The sequence below is a fragment of the Ceratotherium simum genome, chromosome 33, assembly GCF_057802395.1.
Source record: "Ceratotherium simum simum isolate JZ-2026a chromosome 33, ASM5780239v1, whole genome shotgun sequence".
NCBI classification, from domain to species: domain Eukaryota; kingdom Metazoa; phylum Chordata; class Mammalia; order Perissodactyla; family Rhinocerotidae; genus Ceratotherium; species Ceratotherium simum.
This window is the reverse complement of record NC_141932.1, coordinates 10429327-10456592: the sequence shown is the minus strand read 5'-3', so window position 1 is coordinate 10456592 and position 27266 is coordinate 10429327. Positions and strand designations below refer to the sequence as shown.

Below are 27266 nucleotides of genomic sequence, written 5' to 3'. Positions count from 1 at the left end.
GGCGGAGCCGGGCACCGCAGCGGTTGACTGGCTGGCGGCGAGCGGCGCAGGCGCAGAGAAGGACGGAGGCGGGGCAGTGGGACCAGGAGGTCGAGGCTGCGGATCGACCCCGCAAGGAGGTGGCGGCAGGAAGATGGCGGAACTGCGCGCGCTCGTGGCTGTCAAGAGCGTGATCGACTTCGCCGTGAAGGTGACCGGGCCCCCCTCCCACGTCCCTGAGCCCCGCGGCCGTGTGCGTCCAGGGTCACGAGCTCACACCGCATGGGGGTCTCCTCGTAACCTCTGGTCTCTGTCGCTCTTGCCCCAAACGTTAAAGTCACACCTGAGAGGTTCTGCCCTCCCATCCCTCCTCATTCACACCCGGCCCCTCTGGAGTCATCATCCCGTTCCCTATTCCCGGTTCTGGACTCACTATCTGGATCTTTGCGGGCAGGGCCAGTTTCTTACCTGCTGGAGGAGCTATGGTCCCTGTTTAACACACGGAGAAACTGAGGCACAGAGAGGCCACTCAGCTGGGAAGGGGCAGAGCCGAGATTCCTATCCAGGTCCATCCCGCTCCTCACCCCGGGTGCTTTGCACACAAGCCGAGCTGTCACCCACTGGGCTGCACTGCACGCTCAGTTGACTCTTAGAGCACAGGAACCTGCCATAAGGGAGGTTGGACAGAGCGCCCCGGGATCCTAGAGCTGTCTTTCACCCTATATAGGTAGCCTCAGGGGGAGCCAGGGGCTTTAGCTAGGAAGGGAGGAAGGCGTGGCTGCTAGAGCTGAGAGCCAGTCTGAGTTGGAGGAATGGCTCACACGCTCCATGAGAAGGGTATGGGACAGCATCTCCATGGGCCCGGCTTGTCCCCAGAGAGAAGCTGCTCCGGACAGAGGTGAATCAGACACATTCCCTCCACTTTCTCCCAATACTTACACCAGACTGAAGGTGGTGACTGTCCATCCATGTCTGTCCCCCATCAGACTGGGAGCCCCCCTCCATGTCCCCAGCCTTGCCCAGCACAGGGCCTAGCACACCCCGAGACCTCAGGGTGGATGAAATGGGGCTACGAAGTTGACGCTGCTACTGCCCCTGACGGCTTAGGGAGTGGGGTGGGGAGGAGAGCCAGGGAGCCAGACCCTGCAGGAAAACTTCAGTGATCATTAACAGGTCACGTTTAGTGGGTCCTTACTATGCACCAGGCAGCGATCTAAGTCCTTGACAGAGATGAACCCATTCAGTCCTTTCAATTCCGTCTAGGTAGTAGTGGACAAGTGAGGAAACTGAGGCCCGGGGAGGTTCTTTGACCTGCCAGATCATCTAGTGAGGCAGCAGTAGTCAGGAATGAAACGCAGGCAGGTCCTTCTACAGTCTCTGTGCCCCTCGAGTCTCCACTCACCAGCCACTCGCCTCATGACAGCTCTGGCTGTATATGGCAGGGGTGTTGCCTCCAGCCTTTTTTTTTTTTTTGGTGAGGAAGATTGGCCCTGAGCTAACATCTGTGCCCATCTTCCTCTATTATTTTTTATTTGGGATGCTGCCACAGCATGGCTTGATGAGTGGTGTAGGTCCGCACCCTGGATGTGAACCCACAAACTCCAGGCCACCGAAGCGGAGCCCGTGAACTTAACCACTACGCCACCTGGCTGGCCTCACCTCCAGCCTTTTGGAGACGCACTCATCTTGGGTCCTGGGACTCGACTCTCCTGGTTTCTTCCCACCTCTGCCTCTTCCTTGGGCCTCCGTAGCCCCTGGGCCTCCCTCTGCCCCAGCCCTGGTCCCTGGCCTGAGATGTCTGGGGTGGTATCTGTCTCCCCCACCAGGCAGGCCCACCTTTGGCTCGGCTCTGGGTCCCAGCGTCACCCAGCACGGGGCCTGGTGTGTGGGTGCCTTGGTGTGTGTGCTGCCTGGGGAAGTGTGAACTCGTCCTTTCCCGAGGTGTTGGTGCTGCCTGCGCCCCCCACAGTGCCCCAGGGCGCCCTCGTTACATGCTGTCTCCCTGGATGTGTCCGTGGATGTCCCTCTCTGAACAAATAAATAATTCACGCTGCCAACCACCTAATCACGGGGCCAGACCCTGGGTACCACCCACCCCTCCTTCCCTCACCTCCCACAGCCTGTCATTTCTCAGCCCCGTCCCTCCTGCCCTCTCATCTCTCTGCCCTGTTGCCTCTTCATCCTCACGGCCCCAGCAGTTCAGGCCTCATCTTCTCCCACCTGGAGCCTCGCCCCAGTCTCCTACCTGGCTTTTAGTCTCTCCCCTGCAGTCCCTTCCCTCCCAGTCTAAGCGGTCTTCCTGCACCCGGAGCAGACCCTGTCCCCCTCCCCTGCTCAGAGTCCTCCCGCAGCTCCCCAGCCCCTGAGCCTCGCATTCGAGACCCTTCTTGGTCTGGCCCTGGCCCCCTGTTCAGCCATCCATGTCCCTCTGTCCCTCCCTCACCTTTGTGCCTCCACAGCTCTCACTGGCTTGTACTTTCCTGACAGACCAGGCTGCTTCTTGCCTTAGACCTTTGCCCCTGCTGTGCCTTCTGCCTGGGCACACTTCCTGCTCCACCCTCCAACCTCTGCTTCTTTCTCTCCCTTGTCCTGCCGAACTCCCACCCGTTGAATATATCAAAGTTTGGAGATTCTCTGGTGTCACCTCCTCCAGGAAGCCCGCCACCCCACCCCCTCAGGCTTCTGCAGCCCCCTGGGCTTTCCTCTCTCAGCCCTCCTCACACTGGATTGGCATCCTCTTTTTCCCAGATGTCACCCCCACCCCTAGACTGGCAGCTCCTTTTGGGGTGTGCCGGGTCTGACCCACCTCTGTTCCCAGCATCGCTCCCTCACCTCCTTCCAGTCTCTGCTCGAATGTCACCTTCCCTGTGAGGCCTTCCCTGGGCACCTACTTAGAATAGGAGCCCCCATGGTCTCTGTCCTCTTCCTTGCTGTATTTTCCCCCCGTACTCATCACTTCGTAACCCATGGTGTAGTTTATTCATCTATTGCTCTAGTATCTGTTTCGCTTTCTGGAATTGGAGCTCCAGGGTGGGGAGGAGAGTCTGCCTGATGCAGTCACTGATACCTTAGATGCGGGTACACTGCTAGAACGGCTCAGAGAGCCCAGCTGTCCAGGTCTGCTTCCTGCTGTGTGCCTTTGGGGGAGTCGCTTAACCACTCTGAGCCTCATTTTCCTCCCCTGTACACTGGGGATAATGGTAGTACATGCTTTATTGGCTTGTAGTGAAGATTAAACAAGCTCTTAGAACAGTGCCTGGCACATGGTAAGTGTTGGCTGGCCCTCAGTGAGTATTTTTATTGTTGGTAGTCATAATAATGGAAGTTTATTTAGTCCTTTATTCAAAACATAACACGTATTCTGCTCAGTATGGGTGTGTCTGTGTCTCCGGGTGTCTGTGTGTGTGTGTGTGTGTGTCTAGGGTATTAATAGGCAACCCAGTAATACCCAGTTCTGGCCAGGGACACATTTTCCGTGAGGCTGAGGAGGCTTAACCTTCAGGACTTCTTTCAAGACCCAGGGAGAGGCTGGAGCAGTTTTGTATTCATAATTTAGTATTCATTTTCTTCAAGAGGATCCTCCAAAGAATGGAAGCTTCAGGTCCCAGAAAACCTGTTTCCTTCTCAGGGCCCAACCCCGACCACCCACACCTTCTCTGGGTTCTGGGAGCACATGGCTCTTTCCCCTGCTCCTCATCCCTCCTGCTCTCGCCATGGCTGGCACCTCCTTGTCCCTCAGGCCACACATGTCACCTCGTGGGGATAGCGATCATCTCCGTCTGCCCCGGACGAGGTCTTCATTGGAAGGATCTCATTTTGCACTGACTGCCGCCTTAGCGATCTGTGGCTGGCCTTGGTCTCTGGCCACCATCTGCCTGTCTGGCCTTGGCTGACCTGTTGCTCTGTGTCCTGCTCACTCTGCCCCAGCACATGGCCAGGGACTCACTTGATAGAAAAGTCTAGAGTACAGAACTGAACATAAGTCTTTGAGCTGTGTCAGGGGTTCAGGAAGAGCTGTCAGAAATCACTTTATAAAAACCCGCTTGGCTAGAGTGGGCAACCAGTAAAAGGACCGACTCTCGCCTCCGAGGGCACACTGGGCATCCTAGAGAGTCTCATGGTCCCCAAAACAGTCTCGAGGTTAGACCCCTGGTCCTGCCACTTCCTTGCTGTTGTGACCTTAGCTAAGGCGCTTGGCCTCTCTGTGCCTCAGTTGCCCCATCTGTAAAAGGAGGGCAGTCATGTCGATAACGAACCTCCTGGGCTGTTAGGACTGAGAAATGAGTTAATGCATACGAAGCCCAGGAGTGTTGCCTGCCTGGGCCATGGCTGTTTTCATTGAAGGTTTATACATTTGCTGCACCTTTAAGAAACAGCCTGGAAGCTTCATGCTGAATCATCCACCTCAATTTGTGAAACATCATTACTACAAAAAAAAAAAAAAGATGTCACTGATTTTTCAGGCTAAGCATTGTTTCCTGACTTATGTAAGTTGACTAAACATTGTTTCTGAGTCTTGAAATTAACTCAAGCTTAAAAGGTCTTCCATGGAGAAGAGAGCTGGCAGGTGTCCTCGGTGCCACAGGGTTGTCACTTTCTCCTTTCTCCTGGCAGTGAGAGCCGGGGCCGAGAGTCCTGCCAGTGCTAGAGCAGGCTTGGGTCCCCACTAGCCGCTGGCTCACCAGCACGGGCCCTTTATGGATGGGGGCTGCGTTCCTGTTTCAAGGGGAAACTCCTATCTTGGATTTTATTAATTAATTAATTATTATTATTATTATTATTTTTTGCTGAGGAAGATTGGCCCTGAGCTAACATCTGTTGCCAGTCTTCCTCTATTTTGTATGTGGGATGCCTCCAGGGCATGGCTTGTTGAGCAGTGAGTACGTCTGCGCCCGGGATCCAAACCTGCAAACCCCGGACCACCGAAGGAGAGCACGTGAACTTAACCTCTATGCCCCTGGGCTGGCCCTCATTTTTTATTTATTTATTTTTTTGGTGAGGAAGTGTCCCTGAGTTAACTTCCGTGCCCATCTTCCTCCACTTTGTGTGTGGGTTGCCTCCACAGCATGGCTGACAAGTTCTGTCGGTTTGTGCCCAGGATCCAAACCCACAAACCCAGGCCACCGAAGCGGAGCAGGCTGAAGTTAACCGCTCCGCCACCGGGCCGGCCCCTGGATTTTATTTTTTTAATGAAAGAGAGGCTTTTGTGTTTTAGTTTCCCTGATTTTTTTGTGTGTGTGTGAGGAAGATCAGCCCTGAGCTAACATCCATGCTAATCCTCCTCTTTTTGCTGAGGAAGACTGGCTCTGAGCTAACATCTAGTGCCAATCCTCCTCCTTTTTTCCCCCAAAGCCCCAGTAGATAGTTGTATGTCATAGTTGCACATCCTTCTAGTTGCTGTATGTGGGACGCGGCCTCGGCATGGCCGGAGAAGCAGTGCGTCGGTGCACGCCCGGGATCCGAACCCGGCCGCCAGCAGCGGAGCGCGGGCACTTAACCTCTAAGCCATGGGGCCGGCCCTCCCTGCTGTTTAATAAGTGTTTGAACAGACAGGTGCAGGTTCTAATGCATGACCCTGGTGAGCAAGTTCTCATTCACACATCCAGCAAGTATTTACTCTGTACCTACAGTGTGCCAGGCACTGTTCCAGGCTTTGGGGACACAGTTGTGAACAAAACAGACATAAATGCCTGTCCTCGGGGAGTTGATATTCTGGTGGGGAGCAGATAGGTAATAGATTTAAATAAGTATAGTGCATGTCACATGTCAGGGGTGGGCAGTGCTAGGGAAGAATTAAACAGAGTAAGGGGGTCTGGGGAGTTGGGAGGGATGCGAGTTAAATAGGAGGCGCGTCTGGGGAATTCTGGGGAGTATGCACGACGTGCTCAGCACAGGTTCTAGTGAAAACACATGGATTCAGTACATGGCGTTTGCTCCAATTGTATTTCTGTAAATTTATTCAGTTCTGAAATTTGAGCCGTATTTTTGGAGTTAAAATGACTTTTTAAAAAATGAAATAATGGTGGTAAAAAAATGGTAGTTGTCCTTTTTCCTCTTTCTCCTTCTCCTTGTAATGTTACCAGTCCATGAGGCACAGCCAGACTGGGAAGCCCCTGCCCGAATCCCAGATTCCCAGCTCTGGTTCTGTCCTGCTGATGGGAGGGACGGCCACACCTACCAGAGAGAAAGATGCAGGGAAATAGTAAGAGTGAGCATCCCAGTGTCCCCAGCTGGGCCAAGCTGTCGCCCTGAGTCTGCTCTGGCCAAGCCCTTGGTGGCAGCCACCTGGGAGGAGAGAGGGCGGACAGGTCCTGGGCCAGATCGTCAGCCTCCTCCGGGCATCTCTCTCGGGCTTCTTGGACTCAGCGTCCTCCCCGCTGTGCTAACGTCCTGCCTGTCTCTTCCCCCCACCTCCCCCAGCACCCCGTAGAGCTTCAAGTTCTGTGAGTTCCACCTCCAGAGACCTCTCCAGTCCATCCCCCTCCATCTCCGCTGTCACGGCTGTGTGGGCCGCTGACATCTCTTATTCCGATGACTGACAGCGCCCAGCTCTTTCCTCGTTTCCACTCTTGCCATTTTCCCAGTTTCCTCCAAGAATCCAGAACGACCTTGTACAAACTTAAGTTGGATCCACTCACTTCTTTACTTTTCCTTGTTATTCTTGGGATCAAGACCTGGCTCCCCACCATGGCCTCCTGGGCCCGCACAGTTGTATTAGTCTCCTCTGGCTTAAAATGACACAGATTTATTCTTTTACAGTTCTGGAGGTTTGATGTCTGAAACGAGTCTACTGGGCTAAGAGCAAGGTGTACACAGGGCTGGTTCCTTCTGGAAGCTCCAGAGAAGAGTCTGTGTCCTTACCTTTTCCAGCTTCCAGAGCCGCCTGCATCCCTCGGCTCGTGGCCCCTTCTTCCAGCTCCAGAGCCAGCAGTGTAGCATCTTCAGTCTCTCTCCAACCCTGACACTAACTCTCTCACCTCCTTCTTTCACTTAGAAGGACTCTTCTGATTACACAGACCCACCCAGATCATCCAGGATAACCTCCCTCTCTCAAAATCCTTAACTTCATCACATTTGCAAAGTCTCTTTTGCCATGTAGGTAACATTCACAGGTTCTAGGGATTAGGAGGTGGGCGTCTTGAAGATCCATGGGCATCTTGAGGATCCATTATCATGTCTACCACCATGGTCCATCCCCAGCTGGGCTCTCTGACCTGAGGGCACAGTGTGCTCCCCTGGCCACACCAACCTCCTGGGACTCCTCAACCCCTCTCTGCTCCTTCCACCTCAGGGCCTTTGCACATGCTCCTCCCCCCACAGCACTTTTCCTCACACTTCATCTATTCAACAGCAGTTCATCTTTCAGGTCTCAGCCCGTGCCACTGCTTCAGGGAAGCCCTCCCTGACAGCCTCCAACATCAGACTAGGTTGGGCCCCCATCGATCTGTCTCACAGCTTCCCAACTTCTCATTCAGGGAATTGCCAGGTGGGATAGCAGGGGACTTGAGTGCTTGGGGCCCAGAGCACCGCTGACTGCCCTTGTGGCATTGGGCCAGGTACTTCAATTCAGAGCCTCAGTTTCCTCATCCACCCACAGGGATGATGACACTTCTCCCCTCCTTGGGCTGTCACCAGGACTAATGAGGTAGGATACATGTAACTGGTTCAAATAGGGCTCCTACATGATGCTCCTTCGGTGCCCAGTGGCCGATAATATCCCCGTTTACTACCAAGAGGATTGTGGTGGGCAGAGAAGTGGCCCCCTAGGATATCCAGGTCCTGATCCCAGGAACCTGTGAATGGTACCTTATTTGGAAACAGTCTTTGCAGATGAGTTTGAGTTAAGGATCTTTAGGTGGGGAGATCATCCTGGGTTCCCCAGGTGGAGCCTAAATGCCACCTCCAGAGTGCTGGTGAGAGAGAGGCAGAGGGAGATGGAACACGCACACGCAGAGGGCCCTGTGAAGGCAGAGCAGCGAGGGCGTTGAAGATGAAGCGACGCTGCCCAAGGCCAGGAACGCTGGCAGCCCCCAGAAGCTGGAGGAGGCAAGAGCAGACTCTCCCCAGAGTCTCCACTGGAGGGACCACCCTGCCGACACCTTGACCACAGCCGTGAAACTGATGTTGGGCTTCTGGCCTCCAGAACTGCGCGACACGGAGTCACCGAGTGTGCGCTAGTTTCTTACAGCAGCCACAGGAGACTTGGAGAAGGATAGTGGTTCAGGCTGTGCCCCTGCGCTAGACCCGAAGCTCAGGGCCCGTGGACCTCTCCCTCGCGGGGCAGTGTCCCCAGAACCCAGCTCAGGGGCCAGTGCTGGGTGAAGACATGCCGGGGAGGGAAGGAATGAGCCAGGTTTGCTGGCCCCCGCCACTTGCCTGTGTGGCAGAGAGAGGCCTTCAATGCTAGGGCTATTCAAACTAGGTCGTGACCATGCGTCGGTCATGAAATCTGTGTAGGGGGCTGGCATTTAAAAGAAAACAAGAATAGAAAGTAAAATGTCAGGATTCAGTGTATAAAGGCAAACCTCACATGCAGGGTATTTACGTTTATGTGAAATATAAATGTTATGTATTTATTTATACGTAACAACATTTATGTAATGTATTTATTTATTTTTTATTAATTATTTTATTTTATTTTATTTGTTTTTCCCCAAAGCCCCAGTAGATAGTTGTATGTCATAGTTGCACATCCTTCTAGTTGCTGTATGTGGGACGCGGCCTCAGCATGGCCGGACAAGTGGTGCGTCTGTGCGCGCCCGGGATCCGAACCTGGGCTGCCAGTAGCAGAGCGCACGCACTTAACCGCTAAGCCACGGGGCCGGCCCCTATGTTATGTATTTATAATACATTCTAGGAGCTCATAAAATGTGTTTCTCACTGTGGGTTATGGTAAACAGAAATCTGAGAAATACTCTTTCAGGCCCAAGAGCAGTGACCATAGGGACGAGCATGTCGAATGTCCCTGGTGCTCAGGGAATGTCCGAATGAGAAATAAGGGTGACCCTCCACCCGCCTGTGAACTCGAACCCGGCTGTGTCCCTGGAGCTGTGGGACCCCTGGACAAGGCCCTGTCCCTTTCCAGACCCTTGTTGTCCCCATCAAGCCCGCGAGGGTTGGTGTCACGGCCCTCACCTTCTCCCCTGCTCGGCCTGACTCTGTCCCCTCCCTCCTGGTGGGCAGATCCGGGTGAAGCCCGACAGGATGGGTGTGGTCACCGATGGCGTGAAGCACTCCATGAACCCCTTCTGCGAGATCGCCTTGGAGGAGGCTGTGCGCCTCAAGGAGAAGAAGCTGGTGAAGGAGGTCATTGCTGTCAGCTGTGGGCCCGCCCAGTGCCAGGTGCTCCGGGGACGAAAGCTGGGGCCGAGAGTCCTGGGTCTGAGGGGGTAGGGGCTGGGGGCTGGACTCCCGGGTCTGAGGGAGGAGGGGCTGGGGGCCCGGACTCCTGGGTCTGAGAGAGGAGGGGTTGGGGGCCCAGAGCCCCGGGGCTGGGGGCCCGGACTCCCGGGTCTGAGGGAGGAGGGCTGGGGGCCTGGACTCCCGGGTCTGAGGGAGGAGGGGCTGGGGGCCCGGACTCCTGGGTCTGAGAGAGGAGGGGTTGGGGGCCCAGAGCCCCGGGGCTGGGGGCCCGGACTCCCGGGTCTGAGGGAGGAGGGCTGGGGGCCTGGACTAAGTCAAGCTCCTCCTTTGCTTGGCAGGAGACCATCCGCACTGCTCTGGCCATGGGCGCGGACCGAGGCATCCACGTAGAGGTGCCGGCTGCAGAGGCGGATCGCCTGGGTCCCCTGCAGGTGGCCCGGGTCCTGGCCAGGCTGGCAGAGAAGGAGAAGGTGGACCTGGTGCTGCTGGGGAAGCAGGTAGGTGACATAGCCCCTCCCCCATCCCCCATCGGTGGGGAGGGCGTGAGGTGAGACTGCCGGTAGCCCAGGCCCGGGGTATTCAGATGTCCGAGGTATTCAGATGTCCGAGGTTGAGCTGCTTGGCACTTCGCTGTCACCCTGCTAGAGAGTGTGAGCAGGGGAGGGCAGGTGCACTGTGGGCATCAGAAAGACCCCTTGTGGTCCTGGGGGGTGAGATCGGAGCCCCGGGTGACGTGGTGATGGTCCATGTGGGAGAAAGGGAGGCCTGGGCCAAGGCTGAGGGGACAGAGCAGAGAGAGATGTGGAGGAGGGACAGGGCTTGAGCCAGAGGGAGTGAGGGGGAGAGGAAGGGACAGTGTGGGAGTCTCGCTCAGAGGCACAGAGGGAACTGGAAGGTCAGAGGAAGTGGAAAGAGCCCAGGGGGACATCAGGGGAACATCACGTGGATTCAGGACAGAGGCCTGGGCTTGAAACAGACTTGAGGCTTTTGGAGACGCTGGGGAGCCATGGGAGGGCTGTGAGCAGCGGGGACGGGATCAGCTCTGGGTGCAGGAAGACCCCTGTGGGGCCCTGAGGAGTGGACTAGAAGGAGAGAGACCGGAGGCCCGGAGTTTGGGGAGGAGGTTGGGGGCTAACGGGGAGCTGGGGTGAGGACTCAACTGGAACCCTGCCTAGCACACGGCCCTGCGAGCCGGCAGGCACATGCTCTGGCTCAGCTGTCCCCTCAGGAGACCTGGGGACACCCTTCCTTGGGGGTAGCCTCCCCACCCCATCCCGTTGAGGACAGACCTTGCAGCCTCACCCAGGTGAGGGGCAGAGGATGGCCATCGGAAGAGCCACGGACAGGAGGGGGAAGGGAGCAAGCAAGGAGCGGGGGTTAGGGCCGGAGGCTGAGAAAGAAGGTCATAGGCTGTGAAGTAAGACGGGGCACAGAGACGGGGCACAGGAGCTAGGAGTGGGGCACCAGCAGGGAGAGACCGGGATTCCAGCAGGCTGGGTCAACCCCTGGGGAGAGGAGGACGCTGATGGGACCAGGTGGGTCCTGGTTAGGTGTAAACTGAGTCAATAAACTTCGGCAGAGGGCCTAGCCAGAGAACAAGCCAAAAAGGCACGATTTGGGTGGGACTCTGGCAGCCTGGTCTCACACCAGCTCCCCAGGACACGGGTGCTAGCAGCATGGCCTGTTGAAGTCACTGCATTTGCTGGTGGTTCTCAGACTTTGCTCCTACCTGTCCTGGTTGGCAGGGACAGTTGCTAAGGCTAGGGCCTCCAGCTGGAGAGATGCCAGGTAAACTGGTCAGGACACTCTTTGCTGTAGTTGACAGAACTACAGCTCAAACTGGCTTGAGCCAAAAATCAAACTTATTAGCTCATGTAAGACAAGCTTCAGGCACAGCTTGATCCAAGGTCACACATGAGCTCTAGGCTCTGCTCCTCTGTCTTGGCTTCACTCTCTGCCTTTCCAGGCTCACATCCCACCAGGCTAGCGACCCCAACAGAAAGAAAAGAGCCTCTTTCCCAAGAGCTCCAGCAAAGCTCCCAGGGCTGACTCTTCATTGGTCTAGCTTGAGTCATGTGCCCAGCCCTGAACTAGTCACTGGGATCAGGAAATAGAACATTCTCATTGGCCTGGGTCCTGGTTCATGCAGTTCCCCAGTGTGGCCAGCCCAGGGCCTGGCTCACAGAAGGCTTCTATGAATATTTATACAGAGGGCAAAGATTTGGTGTCGGGGCTGCCAGGTGCCCTCACGTGCCCCTGGATGAATGACTGCCTGTTTCTGGGCCCAGTGAGGGGATGGGATCATTCTAGACCAGGAGTCAGCAAACTGGCCCGTGGCCACCACTGATTTTGTAAATAAAGCTTTATTGGCACTGCCACACCCGTTAATTTATGTAGACATGTATTTGTGGCTGCTGTACGCACAGCGGCAGAGTTGAGTAGCTGTGACAGACCGTATGATATTTCCTGTCTGTTTCCTTATAGAAAACGTTTGCCTGTCTAGACGAAGGCCCAAATGACACATGAGAAGCCCCCTCGTCATGCAGTCTTCTCTCTCCCCACTCAGGCCATCGACGATGACTGTAACCAGACGGGGCAGATGACAGCCGGATTCCTGGACTGGCCTCAGGTGAGGCTGGACGGGGGAGCATCTGCTGAGAGCCAGGCCTGGGGGCTCAGAGCATGGCCACCCCTGTCCCTGCCGTTCAGGAGGGAGGCAGTGTAAGGCAGGCAGGCAGGAGGACGGCACAGCTGGGACACCAGGCCTCATCTGGGCCTTCACGTGCTCCCTGCCCACCACCTGTGCTGCTCCTCAACCCACCAAGCTCATCCCTGCCTCAGGGCCTTTGTACTTGCTATTCCTTCAGCCTGGAACACAGTGCCCTCAGGTTGCCTCATGGCTTCTCACTTTCTTCTTTAGGTCTCTGCACAGATATCACCTCTTCAGGGAGGCCTTCCTTGCCCCCTGCTGTATGAAATACTCATTACTCATGCCCCCTCCAAACTCCATGTTCCCCAATCCAGCCCCCATGCCAGTCCAATAGAAGTGGAAGCCACATAAGTAATTTAAAATTTTTCTTAGCCACATAAAAAAAGTAAAAAGAAACAGGAAAAATTAATTTTCATAATATTTTATTTAACCCAATATATCTAAAATATCACTTCAACATGTAATCAATATAAAAAATATTGAGGGGCCGGCCTGGTGGCATAGTGGTTAAGTTTGCTTACTCTGCTTCGGCAGCCTGGGGTTTACGGATTCAGATCCCCGGCACCGACCTACATATCGCTCATCAAGCCATGCTGTGGCAGGCGTCCCACATATAAAGTAGAGGAAGATGGGCACAGGTGTTAGCTCAGCAACACTCTTCCTCAAGCAAAAAGAGGAAGATCGGCAACAGATGTTAGCTCAGGGCCAATCTTCCACACCAAAAAAAAAAAAAAAAAGAGCTGTTTTACGTTCTTTTTTCTTTTTGTACAAAAGCTTCAAAATCCAGTGTGTATTTTATTTATTTTTTATTTTTTAATTTTTATTTCTTTTTTTTTGTGAGGCAGATCAGCCCTGAGCCAACATCCATGCTAATCCTCCTCTTTTTGCTGAGGAAGACCGGCCCTGAGCTAACATCTATTGCCAATCCTCCTCCTTTTTTTTCCCCAAAGCCCCAGTAGATAGTTGTATGTCATAGTTGCACGTCCTTCTAGTTGCTGTATGTGGGACGTGGCCTCATCACGGCCGGAGAAGCGGTGCACTGGTGCGCGCCCGGGATCCGAACCTGGGCTGCCAGTAGCGGAGCGCGCGCACTTAACCGCTAAGCCACGGGGCCGGCCCCAGTGTGTATTTTATATATACAGCACATCTCAATTCAGATGCTAAAATTCCATCAGAACTACTTAATTCAGATTCCTAAAATTCACAGTTGAAAAAGTAGATTCACACTCCCAACTTGTTCCAAACAGGTTTAGAAGTTTTCCACTAACTGTGCTGAGTATTGTTTTTTTTTAATTTATTTTTTTGTGAGGAAGATCAGCCCTGAGCTAACATCTGTTGCCAGTCCTCCTCTTTTTGCTGAGGAAGATTGGCCCTGGGCTAACATCCATGCCCGTCTTCCTCTACTTTATATATGGGATGCCTGCCACAGCATGGCTTGACAAGCGATGCATCGGTGCGCTCCTGGGATCCGAACCTGTGAAACTCTGAGCCGCCAAAGTGGAGTGTGGGCACTTAACCGCTGCGCCACCAGGCTGGCCCCTGAGTATCATTTTTTTAAGTTTTATTGCGATACCACTGACCTATAATAAACCGCATATATTTAAAGTGTACAATTTGATAAGCTTTGACACACGTGTACACCCATGAAAGCATCACCACAATCATGATATGTATCTCGCTTATCGGTTTTTAAATTTTAATTAAATAAAAGGAGAAATTCTGTCCCTCCCTCGATCGCACTAGCCACATGTCATGTGTTCAGAGGCCACACCTGGCTAGTGGCTGCCATGTTCCTTGGTTATGGGTGGTCTTCCCTGCGAGGATAAATGCCCTTTAAGGCTGGGGCCTCGTTGGTCGTGTTTATGGTCTGTCCCCAGAGCTGGGCTCATGGGGCCCCTGGTTAAGATGGCAAATGATGGAATATTCCATCTAAGACCTGAAAGATTTGTCCAGGGAGTAAGGGAATGGAGAGAACAGACAACCGCTCAGACCAAGAGGGTGTAGGTGTGTCAGGAAACGTTGATTCAGGACTGAGGGGCGGAGCCCTTGGCCAGAGAGTGGGCACTGAGTGAAGAAGATGGGGACCCCGAGGATGTTTCGAGGATTGAGGTGAGCCCACAGGGCTCTGTTGTCGGCCCAGCAGGGGGGCCTCGAGGGTGCTCTTGGGGACACAGTGGTGAGTGGGTGCGAGCATGACATGGAGCCCGGAACCAGACTGCCAACTTTGGGATTTTCCAGCTCTGGGTGATGGTGGGCACGTTTTTGAGCCTCTCTCTGCTTCAGTTTTCCCCATCTGTAAAGTGAGGATAATAACATTTGCCTCATAGAGTTCCTGTGAGCATCTAATGACTTAAGACATGTAAATTGCTTAGAACAGTGCCCAGCACTCAATACCTGTTCATTTTTATTAAGGTAGGGAGACCCAGCTGGCAGGTTTGGGACGTTAGGACCTACACCTTGGCTCCCAGTGAAAGTAAAGACACCCTCCTCTAGATTTTTGAGCTCCCTTTCTGTAGCTTCCTCTCGTGTTTGAGCTCGGTGTCGTGGGACTCTCCCTCTTCTGTTCCCTCCCCCATGCATGCACTCGGCAATGGCCTGTGGAGGACTGCTCTGTGCCTTCCCCGAATTAACCTCGCCCCTCTCCCCCCATCTTGTCCCTCCTAGGGCACATTCGCGTCCCAGGTGACACTGGAAGGGGACAAGGTGAAAGTGGAGCGGGAGATTGACGGGGGCCTGGAGACCCTGCGCCTGAAGCTGCCTGCCGTGGTGACCGCCGACCTGCGGCTCAACGAGCCCCGCTATGCCACATTGCCCAACATCATGGTGAGCGCCTGGCAGATGGGTCCCTGAGGGTCTGGAATGCACGAGTGCTGTAGGCCCAGCACCTCCCTGGTGGTCAGATGGGAGGGGAATTGATCCAAGGACATCTCATCCCAAGGAAGGGATCACTCAGTCATTGTGGCTAACAGAGGGTTCACTGGGTTGTTTCTGCCAATAGTGGGCATTGGTGGGGGCTGTTTTGGCCAACAGGAAGGATTTGCTGGTTAATGTAGCCAACAGAAAGCCTTCATTGGACAATAAAGGGGTTCCCCTTTTCCGTCCAACCAATGGGAAAGGTTCATTGTGTACTCTTAGCTAAATAAGGATTCATTACGTCATTTTGGTTCATTAGGGAGGGTGCCCCTGGCATTCTTTGCCAACAGGAAGGACTCATTTTGGCCATGATGGCTAACTAGGAAGGGTTCATGGTATCTCTTGGCTAACAGGAATAGTTCACTGTTCATCATGGCCAGTAGGATGGGCTCATTGGGTCATCTCAGCCAGTAGGGAGGGTTCACTGGGTCATCTCAGCCAGTAGGGAAGGTTCATTGGGTCATCCCATTCCAATAGGGAGAGTTCAGTGGGTCATCTCATCCAATAGGGAGAGTTCAGTGGGTCATCTCATTCAATAGGATGGGTTCAATGAGTCATCTCAGCCAATAGTGTGGGTTCAGTGGGTCATTTTGGCCAAAAGTCCATTGAATTTTGACTGTCAGAAGGATGAATTTGCCAGTCCATTCCAGCCAGTGAAGGGCTTCCCAAGGTGGTTGACTATTGGAGGACTCCTGCAGTAGGAGGCTTCCCAGGGCATCCCAGCCAGCAGGAATTGTTCACACCAGGTGTGGCCCTGTAAGAGGTCGCGTGTGTCCTGGCCAGTGGGCAGGTCCAAAGAGTTCAGCCAATGGGAACAGTTCTGCAGACGTGGCACCCGTGGAAAGGGGCTGCAGTGAGGTGGGCAGGGGCTTAGGCAGCCCTGTGAACCATGGCCTCCCCTATGCAGAAAGCCAAGAAGAAGAAGATCGAGGTGATAAAGCCCGGGGACCTGGGCGTGGACCTGACCTCCAAGCTCTCTGTACTTAGCGTGGAGGACCCACCCGAACGCACAGCTGGCGTCAAGGTGGAGACCACGGAGGACCTGGTGGCCAAGCTGAAGGAGATTGGGCGGATTTGAGCCCCTTCCCTGAAACTTGGCAATAAAACTATGACTCTGCTGACGTCTGTCTCTGTTACCTCATTCCCTGGAGACCTGTTCTTTGATTCATTCAACAAGCATTCACTTAAATGTCCTGTGTGCCGGGCTCTGTGCTGGGCAACACTGGGGACCCAGGTGAGTCACATCCAGTCCTTGCCCTTGAGAAGCTTCCATGTTGAAGGGGGGATGGACATGGGCCAAGGTATAAGGCGGGGTGCTGTAAGCAGAGGCAGCAGTGGGCTCTTGGGAGCCCACGTGGGGCATCTGAGCTGGCCTGTGGGGTCAGAGAGACTTCCCAGGGAGATGGCATCTAAGCTGAGTCTTGACAGACAGACATCGGTGAGGTGGGGGAGAAGAAGGGCTTCCATCCACAAAGTGTTTGCTGGGCCCTCCCAGGTGCCAGGCCCCTGCTGAGACTCGGGACACAAGAGGGAACGAGGCTGGAAGCACAGATATTCAGAACCCAGTGTGGGGATGAAGAGCTGGGGCCTGGAGGCAGACTGTGTGATTTCAAACCCTCCTCTCACATGTGCCAGCTGTGGGGTCTTGAGTGAGTTAGTTCCCATGTCTGAGCTGCAGTTCCCTCCTCCGGCAGACGGACATAGTAAGAGCTGAGTGTCGCAGTAAAGGCCCTGAGGTCTAGGTCCCGAGGCCCTGGGGTCAGATCCCAGCCTGGCTCTGGGAGGACCCTGGCTCTGGGAGGACCCTGGCTCTGGGAGGACCCTGGCTCTGGGAGGACCCTGGCTCTGGGAGGACCCTGGCTCTGGGAGGACCCTGGCTCTGGGAGGACCCTGGCTCTGGGAGGACCCTGGCTCTGGGAGGACCCTGGCTCTGGGAGGACCCTGGCTCTGGGAGGACCCTGGCTCTGGGAGGACCCTGGCTCTGGGAGGACCCTCTGCAAGTTCCTACTCTCTGAGCCTGGGCGTCCTCCTCCATCGGGTGGAGTTAGTAACAATGCCTGTGTTCTGGTTGTCTGTTGTGACATAACAAATCCAAAACTTGGTGGCTTAAACCAACAATCATTTATTTTGCTAATAAATCTGAAATTTGGGCAGGGCGTGGTGGGGACAGCTTGCCTCTCCTCATGCAGCGTCAGCTGGGGTGGCTCACATGGGGCCAGAGGATCAAGTCCAGCTGGTGGGCTCAGTCATGTGGCCCACAAGCTGGCTGGGGCTGTTGGCTCGAGGTGGCTGTTGACCAGGGGCCTCTCCTGATGACTCTCCCTGGGGCTGCTGGAGCTTCCTCCTAGCATGGCAGCTGGGTTCCAAGAGGGAGTGTTCTATGATAGAGGAAGGGGAGGGCGACCTAGGCCCTCCTCCTTAATGGGAGGAGGGTCAAATTTGCAGCCATCTTTAAACTACAAAACCTACCCCATAGGGTTTTGAATGATTAATTAATGTAGCACCCCCCAGAACCACACCTGACATACAGAAAATGCTCGCTATATATTATTACTTTATTATTATTATCAGCATGGTGAGGACTGTGCCTGGGTAAGCTCAGGGGACCGGGAGCTGAGCAGAGGCCCTAAGCCCAGCATGGGGTGGTAGGAAAAGCTTTCAGAAGGAGTAAGCAGTCTATCCTGAGCCGAAGCCCAGCTCCTCCCTCTGGCTGTGCAACCTCTGGCAGGTCCCTTGACCTCTCTGAGCCATAGTCCCTGGCCTGTAAAATGATAACACCCAGCTCATAGGGTGTTTGGAAGGGTTCAGCCCAATAATGCCTGGGAAGCTTTTTGCATGGTTCCTGATAGGTGGTAATTATTATTATGGTTCTTAATAAGGTGAGACTTGAAGTACAGGTTGTGGTTTAGCCAGAGGGGGCGAGGCATGAGGGAGGGTATTCCAGGCAGAGAAAACTGCCTGCGAAGGCTGAGAGAGGAGGGATGGGGCATAAGATTGGCAGGGTGTTCAGAGTAAGTGCTGGAGAGGGGAGGGCATGGGTGGGTCCTAGGCCAGGCAGCTTAGATGTCTCCTGAGGGTGCTGGGGGGAAGACTGTAAACAGAGGAGGGGCAGGGTCAGTTTTGGGGGTAGAAAGACTCAGTGGGGATCCATGGCTGGAGGAAGGAGGCTAGGTGAGGGGGCCTGGCCAGTGGGAACAGAGAGGAAGGGACGAGGCAGAGATTCAGGGAGCAGAAAGGGTGGGATTTGGAGATTGACAGGGGAAAAGGGTAGGGAGGAGGGAGGAAGGCTCCCAGCCTCTGCATGGATGGTGGAACCCAGGAGGGGTGTGGGGTTAGAGGGAAGGCACTGAGTTTAGTGGGACGCAGTGCATGTGGGGGCCCTGGGGACCAAAGAGGCAGCTCTGGGTCTCAGGAGAGATGGCTGGATGGTGAGAGAGAGCCACTTGAGTTTTGGTCTGAGGGCAACAGGGAGCCATGGGAGGGTTTGGAGCAGAGGAGGAGCAGGATCAGACACGGGTATCTGAGGCTGCAGGCAGGACAGAGTGGACCTGAGGCCAGGAGACTGGGGAGGAGGAAGCCTGAGCTGAGACCAAGGCCATGAGAGGTGGGGCTCTCTGAAAGGTTACCTCACACTCCTCCAGGATGTCTTCCTGGCTCTGCTGAGGCTGCTGCCAAGTTTCCAGCTGGGACTTAGCTCTCACCGTCTTCCCCCTGGGGGTGCAAGTGCAGGAGCCAGAGGCTGGATCTCCCCTCCGAAGGGACCAACTGATGAAGATGAGCAGGGTGGGGTGAGCGGCTCTGCCACCAGACTGGGATGGGGGATCCTGGTACCTCCCACTGGGTCTGGCTCCCTTCCCCGCCCAGGAAGCTACCAGTCCTGTCTGACTCGTCCCAACCAGGAGGTACATGGGACAGGGAGGGACAGACACTGGCTCTGGGTCTCACTCCAGTGTCCTCACGGGTGCGGCCAGCACCATGGACACCTCACAGGCTCTGCTTCTCTTCCTGCTCCTGGGTAAGCTCCCTGCTCAGCCCCTCAGCCCCTTCCCCACTGGTGCCCCTTCTCAGCAGCACCCCACCCCGCAACGCCCTTCCCTCCTCTCCTCTGCAGCCTCTGGAGTAGGGGGCCTCACCCTCAGAGCCACTTCTGGAGTTCAGCAAACCAGTTTCTCCTTGGACTCAGAAAGCTCTTCCCTGGGCCCGGGTTCAAAAGTTCCCTCCATCAAACCCCACAGCTGGAAACTTCCGGATCTGTCTGCAGGTTCAAAAGCCTCTGCTGCTATCCCTCATTCCAAATGGGTTCCTGAGGCCCTGAATTCGAGCAACGTGCCTGGGTCCTTCTGGTCAAATGTTTCTGCTGAGGCTCAAAATTTGACCCTGGATCCCACCTTCTCTGAAATTCCTGCTCCTGAAGTATTTCCTGATATCCTGGGTCCTCAAGTTCCTACGAAAGACCCAGAGCCTTCCTTCTCTGTTAAGACCCCAGCTTCAAACATTTCTGCTCAAGATACTAAAGTATCTGTGGAGGCCCCAAAATTCTCCCCCAAGGATCCAGATCTTGAATTCTCTTCCCAGAGACCCCCCGAATCCAAAGTTGCTGCAGAGGCGGGTCCAGCGTCAAGCTTCTCCCAGCAGGTGGGGGGGCCTCTCTCGGTGCTGGTGGGGACCACCATCCAGCTCCCCCTGGTTCCAGTCCCCAACCCTGGACCCCCTGCTCCTCTGGTGGTCTGGCGCAGGGGCTCCAAGGTGCTGGCAGCGGGAGGCCTGGGGCCAGGGGCCCCTCTGATCAGCCTGGACCCCGCTCACAGAGACCGCCTGCGATTTGACCAGGCCCGAGGGGGTCTGGAACTCGCTTCTGCCCAGCTAGAGGATGCCGGGGTCTACACGGCTGAAGTCATCCGGGCCGGAGTCTCCCGGCAGATCCGGGAGTTCACGGTGGGTGTGTATGGTAAGTGGGCCCTGAGGTCCGCAGTGCAGGCTGCGGGGGCGGCTCTGCCAGACCTTGGGGCGGGTCACTGCTGTTCTGAGGATATGTTTACTCCCCAGAGGAAGGATCCCTGGACAGGGGAGAGAGGACTTCTGGGTTGGAGCGAGGGAGGAGAAAAGGGGCTGGGGGCCAAGATAGGGATGCTTGAGGGAAGTTGGACTTGGGGATCAAGACTCCTGGGGTCCAGGAGAGGAGAGAGCTGGGACCCAGACTCAATGGGTCTGTGAGAAGAGGAGGACTCCTGGCGCTAAGAGGAGCCCGCGGCTGGGCCCCGAAGTCCTGGGTGTAAGGGGTGGAGGGGGCTGGGGCTTGAAGTCCCGGACCTAAAGGACGGGAGGTGTGGGGGTGTGGGGGGCTGGGGACTGGTCCTGAGCCGTTCCCCCTCTCCCAGAGCCCCTGCCCCAGCTGTCGGTGCAGCCCCAGGCCCCGGAGACAGAGGAGGGGGCGGCCGAGCTCCGGCTGCGCTGCGTCGGGTGGCGGCCGGGCCGCGGGGAGCTGAGCTGGAGCCGGGACGGACGCGCCCTGGAGGCAGCGGACCCCGCGGGGGCGGAGCCGCCCCGCGTCCGCGCAGAGGGCGACCAGCTGCTCATCGCGCGCCCCGCGCGCAGCGACCACGCCCGCTACACGTGCAGCGTCCGGAGCCCCTTCGGCCACAGGGAGGCCGCGGCCGACGTCAGCGTCTTCTGTGAGTCGGGGGAGGCCGCGGGTGGGGGCAGGGATCTGGGGCCCAGGCTCCCGAGTCCCTCGGGAGGAGGGCTGGAGGTCCAGTCCCCGGGGGTCCTGGAGGAGCCCCAGTGACTCCGACTCTCGCCCTCCCTCCACCCAGACGGCCCGGATCCGCCGGTCATCACGGTCTCCTCCGACCGCGACGCCGCCCCCGTCCTCTATGTCACCGCGGGCAGCAACGTGACCCTGCGCTGCTCCGCCGCCTCGCGGCCGCCCGCCGACATCGCGTGGAGCCTGGCCGACCCCGCCGAGGCCGCGGTGCCCGCGGGCCCGCGCCTCCTGCTGCCCGCGGTCAGGCCGGGCCACGCCGGCGCCTACGCCTGCCTCGCCGCGAACCCGCGCACCGGCCGCCGGCGCCGCTCGCTGCTCAACCTCACGGTGGCGGGTGAGCGCGGCAGGGGCGGGCGGGGGCGGGGCCAGCGGGGAAGGGCGGGACCACCGCGGCGGGGCGGGGCGAGCAAGGATGCGCCACAGCAGCGGGGCGGGGCCAGCAAGGGGGCGGGGCCAGCAAGGGAGGGCAGGGCCATGAAGGGGGCGGGGCCACCAAGGGAGGGCAGGGCCACTGCGGGGCCGGGGCCAGCAAGGGAGGGCAGGACCACCGCGGGGGGCGGGGCCAGCAGGGAAGGGCGGGACCACCGCGGGGGGCGGGGCCAGCAGGGAAGGGCGGGACCACTGCGGCGGGGCGGGGTACCTGGAGAGGGCGGGGCCAGCAAAGAGGGGCGAAGACTCCCTGTAAAAAGGTTGGGAATGCCCAGGAGAAGTGGCAGAACCAGGAAGGACCAGAGGGATGTGCACGATGGGGCAGGATGGCCAGGAGAGGCGACCGAGCCAGCACTGACGGGGCAGAGATTCCTGGGCAAGGAGCAAATTAAGCGGCGGAGTTAAATGGCAAACAATGGGAGCCAGAAAGGGAGGGGACTAAGTTGCTTGGGCCAAGTAAGTGGGATCAGTAAAGAAATTATCTGGGAAAGGGGGCGAAGTCACAAGGGAAACGGGAGGGGCATTCTAGCAAGGGGCATGACCATTTTAGGAAGGGGGCGGAGTCCACCATGAACGGGAGAGATATCTGGCTAAAGGGGCCAAGTGACCTGGCAGAAGGGGTGGGGCTAGAAAGGAAGGGGCGGGGTTACGTTTGTAAGGAAAGGAGTTCGTGTGCAACGATGTAGTATCCTTGGGCAAGGGGGGCAGTCAGTGTGGCTGCAGCCGCCCACTTGGCCAGCGGTTGCTGGGGAAAGGGAGCGGGGTCAGCAAGAGAATTGGGGCGGGGTCAGTGCCTACGGGGCGGGGCTAAGAGAAGAAGGGGTGGGGTGAGCGCGCGGAGAGGCGGGGCTGGATGGAAGAGAGACTGACTCCTTGACCTCTCCCTCTGTTCCACAGATCTGCCCCCCGGGGCCCCACAGTGCTCAGTCGAAGGGGGTCCCGGGGACCGCAGCCTCCGCTTCCGCTGCTCGTGGCCGGGCGGGGTCCCTGCCGCCTCCCTGCAGTTCCAGGGTCTCCCCGAAGGCGTCCGCGCGGGGCCGGTGCCCTCTGCGCTCCTGGCGGTTGTCCCCGCCCACCCCCGGCTCAGCGGAGTCCCTGTCACCTGCCTCGCTCGCCACCTGGTGACCACGCGCACCTGCACCGTCACCCCGGGTGAGAGCGGGTGGGACTTCTTTCCCGTTTCCCGAAGAGGAGGGGGTATTTCTTAGCTCCTTTAGGACACCAGAAAGGGGGACTTCCTAGCTCCAGGAAGAAGGGTTTCCTTTTGCTTTAACTCTCAGGTAAGACCAAGGTTGTTCCTATACCTCGAGGAGGGGCAGGGACAAAATTTCTTTCCTGGACCCAGGAAGGGGGCTGACACATTCCCACGTGTTCAAAACAGTGAAAGGCTGAGAATAATGTTTCCCAGCACAGGACCTGGCCTGTAGTATGTACTCAGTAAGTCCTTGTTAAGGAAATCAGATAATGAATGAGTGAGTGAGTGAATGGGCAGTGCTTCCTCATTTGGCTAAGCTGCTAGGGTTTCATTGCTATTTGATTTACTGAAGGGCCCAGGACTTATTCTTTGACTCAAGGGTAAGGTCTGGACTTTCTTGACTGGGTTTCTTGCACCTGCAGAAGCCCCTCGAGAGGTGCTGCTGCATCCGATTGCGGAGGAGACACGGTTAGGAGAGGCAGAGGTGGCGCTGGAGGCCTCCGGCTGTCCCCCACCTTCAAGAGCATCCTGGGCCCGGGAAGGGCGGCCCCTGGCCCCAGGAGGCGGGGGGCGCCTGCAGCTCAGCCAAGATGGGCGGAGGCTCCTGATTGGCAACTTCAGCCTGGACTGGGACCTGGGAAATTACTCTGTGTTGTGCAGTGGGGCGCTGGGTGCTGGGGGTGACCAGATCACCCTCACTGGTGAGTTTCATTGGTCCTCCAGCCCTCTCTTCCCTCAGACCCAGGAGTCTGGAACCCCACCCCCCTCCTTCCTCAATCCCAGGAGTCTGGACCCCCAACTCCCTCCTCCCTCAGACCCAAGAGTTAAGGCCCCCAGTCCCTTCCTCTTTTAGACCCCGAAGTCTGGGTCTCCAGACCCTCTGTCCCTGGGACCTAGGAGTCCAGGCCCACAGCCCCCTTCCCTTTCCCCTCAAGGACCCAGTGCCCTCCTCCTTGATCCCCCCAGGACCCTCCATCTCCTCCTGGAGGCTACAGAGAGCCCGTGATGCAGCAGTGCTGACTTGGGATGTAGAGCGCGGGGTCCTGATCAGCGGTTTTGAGATCCAGGCATGGCGAGAAGGGCCTGACCTGGGCAGAGCCACCATCTACAAGGACTGGGTCTCCCTGCTCAACCTGGGGCCTCAGGAGCGGTCAGCCGTGGTGCCCCTCCCTTCTCAGAACCCCAGGACCTGGGTCTTGCGTATCCTGCCCACCCTGGGGGGCAAGCCAGGGACCCCAACACAAAGCCAGGTCTACAGGGCCGGTGAGTTGGGACTGTCGGAGCTTTCTCCCGGGCTGCCTCCCTCAGTCTGTTTTGCTAGATCCTCCTTCCTTCTCTATATTAGTTTCCTGGGGGCTGCTGTAACAAAGTACTATGAACTGGGGGGCTTGAAACAACAGAAACGTATTCTTTCACAGCTCTGGAGGCCAGAAGTCTGAAATGAAGGTGTCAGCAGGGCCGTGCTCCCTCTGAGACTCTGGGTAGAATCCTTGCTTGCCTCTTCCAGCTTCTGGTGGCGGCCGCCAGTCCTTGGCTTGCAGCTGCATCCCTCCAGTCTCTGCCTCCAGCTTCCCACAGCCTTCTCCTCCCTGTGTGCATCTCTGTCCTCTTGTAAGGACACCGGTCATAATGGATCAGGGCCCTCCCTAATGATCTCATCTTGACTTGATTACATCTGCAAAGACTCTATTTCCAAATAAGGTCACATTCACAGGTACTGGGGGTTAGGACATCAATATATCCTTTTTGGGGGAGACACAATTCAACTCATAACACTCCCCAACTTCTAAGTACTGAATATCTCAGAGCTCAGTCCTCAGACCTCTTCTCTGCCTGTATTTCTCCCCAGTGTGGCCCTGTCCACCCTCATCGCCTTGAGTATCATTAATACTCAGATGACTCTCAAATGTCCAACCCCCAGCCCAGACCTTTCTTCTGAACTCTGGACTTGAAAAGCCTCCTCCCCACTTGACACCTTCACTTTGGATGTCCAAGTGGCATCTCAAACTTCACATGTCTAAAATAGACCTCTTGATATTTTGTCCCCCAAACTGCAACCCCGCCTCACTCCCCCAACTCTCCAGTCCTTCCCATCCTGGTCAGTGGCACCACCCACATGCCCAAGTCACCTACAACATCTGAAATACCTGTGGGTCCTGTCAATTTTCCTTCCAAAATGCTTTCCTAATCCATCCACTTCTTTCCATCTCCACTCCAACAGTGTGGTCAGACAGCAGCCATTTATCTGGTCTCTTTATGCCCCTTCTTGCCCTCCTACAATGCCTTCTCCAGGTAGAAGCCAAGGTTTTGCAAATCAGGTCATCTTGCTGCTGCCGTCCTTAAAAGCCTTTCATGAGTTCCTACAAGACCCCCCAGGCTCTGGCCTCTGCTAACCCTTCTAACTTCATCCTCTACTTTCCCCCTCATTCCACGTCCTCCACCTGCTCTGGCTTTCACTGAACATAGAACTCTTCCCTACCTCTGAGCCTTTGCATTTTCTGTTCCCTCTGCTTGGAACAGCCTTCCCCTCGGTATAGCATGCCTGGCTCCTTACTCTCCAAGTCTCTGCTCAAATGTTACTTCCTCAGGGACCTTCCCTCACCAACCTTTCTAAGTGTCACCTCCCCTCCCGTTATTTCTATCATAGCACATTTATTTTTCTTCTTAGTGCAATCTGTAATTATTTATTTGTGCATTCATTTCTGATTTTTCTCCTCAAATGAATCCGCATGAGAGTAGGTATCTTGGTTTGCTCACCAATGGATCTTCACCATCTGGTAGAATGCCAGGCACGCCACAGTCGCTCAGTAAACATTACAGGAATTGAGCGCTGGGGTCCCAGATTCCTGGGTTCTGAGAGGGTGGGGGCAGGGGGCTTCGGAAACAGGGCCAGCCCTGGCTCCTCCCCTCGTTACCCTCCTCTTTGTCTCTTCCAGGCCCCACCCTGAGCCCCGGGGCCATCGCTGGCATCGTCCTGGGCTCCCTACTGGGCCTGGCACTCCTGGCAGCCCTTCTCCTCCTGTGCATCTGCTGCCTCTGCCGCTTTCGGGGTGAGTGAGGGACCAACTGGGGGGGCATCCCGCCATTCTACCTCCATATCAGCCAATCAGAGTAGGGCTCCACCTCTCTGACCAGCTTCCCTTGCCATTGGCTGAGTCGGCATATTGGAGCAGCCAATCACATGTTTCTATTTCTCTTCCTTCTCTCTCTCTCTCTCTCTCTCTCTCTCTCTCTCTCTCTTTCCCAGGAAAGACTCTTAAGAAAAAGAAGTATCCGCCCAGCTTGACCCCTGTGGTCCCCCCACCTGAAAAGAAGATGCAGAGCGTGACCCCAGTGCTGGCGCCACAGCCTCTGCCCCTCAAAGTCCCGCTGGAGGACCCTAGCCCAACCAGGGCCCACCGAGTGAGGGTGGGTGCCCCAGTGCCTTCCCGGAACAGGGGTGGGCCTTTCCGTTTTAGTCAGAGGGAGGAGATGGTCTGACTTCCCTTTCTCCAGCTTTACTTGTTGGTTTACAAAGTTGGTAAAATTTTATCCTTTTTTTAGTATATAAAAGTTGGACGGGACTTCCCATCCAACTTTTATGTATATTAAAAGGAGAGTGAAAGCCTAATTTTTCCATAAAGGAGGAAACGTTTATTAAGATTTTTTTTAAAAAAAATTAGGGTGGGACTTCTTTACTCTTTTCCGTAAAAATTGGCGAAACTTCCATATTCTCCGAAGTGGTATGGAATGTCTTCTTCCCTGTAAAAGTTGGGTTGTTGCGTGTCTTATCTCTCCCAAGGTTGGTTAGACATTTTTTTTCCCTCTGCAAATGGAAAGAACCCAGCTAATTTCTGAATGGTGTGAGCTAGCGCTAGAAACAGGCGACTCATGTCACATCCGGGCGACCCCTGAGGTCATCCCCCACCACCCCTCTTCTCTCTTGCAGGCCACCGGCCCCAGTCCGGTCATCGCTGCAGGTGGGGGCCAGAAGACTGTTCGGGCAGCCACGCAGGTGTGACCAGGGCTGGTGGCCCGCTCTGTGCAGGACTTTTGGGGCGGGACTTCCTGTTTCACCCCAGCAGCGGGCAGGGCCTTCCTGTCCTGCTAGGACTGAAGGTTGGACCCCAGAAGTGGGACTTCATGTCTGCCTTGCTGCACAGAAGAAGACTCTCCCTGAATTTGTGCAACTAAGGAGGTGGCACTACTGGCTGGGAGAGACTCCTGCGGTCTAACAGTGTGGTTTGCACAACCTCCAAGCCAGTAAGATGTGCTGGCTCTGCAGTGGACGGGCAGGGCTTGCTGTGCTGCTCCGAGCGAGAGAGGGGCCCAACCTAGTTCTCTGAAAAGATCTTCCTCCATCCACTTTGCCTCCTCCAGGCCACACCCCATTTAGCTCCCAGAATCTTCATCTTAAAACGGATGAGATCACATCCCTCTTCTCTTTAAACGCTCCTATGGCCTTTCAGACATTGTCCAGATGTCTCATCTGACCTTCAAAGCCTAGGGGTTTGGCCTCTGATGGCCTCTTCGACCTCCCCTTCCAGTACTTTCCCCCCTGCTACTCCAGTAGCACAGGCTTCTTCTCCACCACACTTTATTTTGCCTCTGGGCATTGGCCCCTAGAGTTTACTCTGCCTGGAGCACGGGTCTTTCCCCTGTGCCATTCATTTCTCAAGTGTAAAGGTAACTATTACCATCTCAGAGACGCTTCCCTAACCCCTGCCTCAGTCGTGAGTTAGGTCCCAGAGTCCCTGAACCTCCTGCTCCTCGTAAGTAAATAGATAATTATTGGTTTAGCCTCTAACTCCCTTTCTAAACTGAAAACTTCATGAAAACAGAGACCATGTCATTATCCCCAGCTCTTAACACAGAGCCTGACACACAGTAGGCAATCAATAAATGCTGGTTGACTGATCAAATGTTTTGGTGCC

The 27266-nt window shown here is 55.9% G+C and overlaps 2 protein-coding genes across 6 annotated transcripts; both read left to right on the top strand.

The window, feature by feature from the left end:
* The first annotated feature begins 66 nt into the window (after positions 1-66).
* On the top strand, positions 67-16086 carry ETFB (electron transfer flavoprotein subunit beta). The gene is made up of 6 exons (XM_004443367.3): positions 67-190; positions 9163-9321; positions 9681-9839; positions 11909-11971; positions 14717-14875; positions 15873-16086. Exons 1-6 carry the CDS (start codon positions 134-136, stop codon positions 16041-16043), a joined length of 768 nt encoding a protein of 255 aa, XP_004443424.2. The 5' UTR covers positions 67-133; the 3' UTR covers positions 16044-16086.
* Positions 16074-27254, top strand: VSIG10L (V-set and immunoglobulin domain containing 10 like). Of its 5 annotated transcripts, XM_087421243.1 has the most exons (13): positions 16074-16199; positions 18607-18980; positions 19077-19226; positions 19541-19600; positions 19774-19913; positions 20344-20637; positions 20779-21063; positions 22056-22310; positions 22776-23054; positions 23320-23616; positions 25290-25403; positions 25601-25761; positions 26282-27254. In XM_087421243.1, exons 1-13 carry the CDS (start codon positions 16074-16076, stop codon positions 26351-26353), a joined length of 2607 nt encoding a protein of 868 aa, XP_087277369.1. In that variant the 3' UTR covers positions 26354-27254. The 5 variants fall into 5 exon arrangements, with proteins under 5 accessions (XP_087277369.1, XP_087277368.1, XP_087277370.1 ...); XM_087421241.1 differs by lacking the exon at positions 16074-16199 and having other exon boundaries at positions 18851-18980; positions 19077-19913; XM_087421242.1 differs by lacking the exon at positions 16074-16199 and having other exon boundaries at positions 18737-19913.
* Positions 27255-27266: the final 12 nt, after the last annotated feature.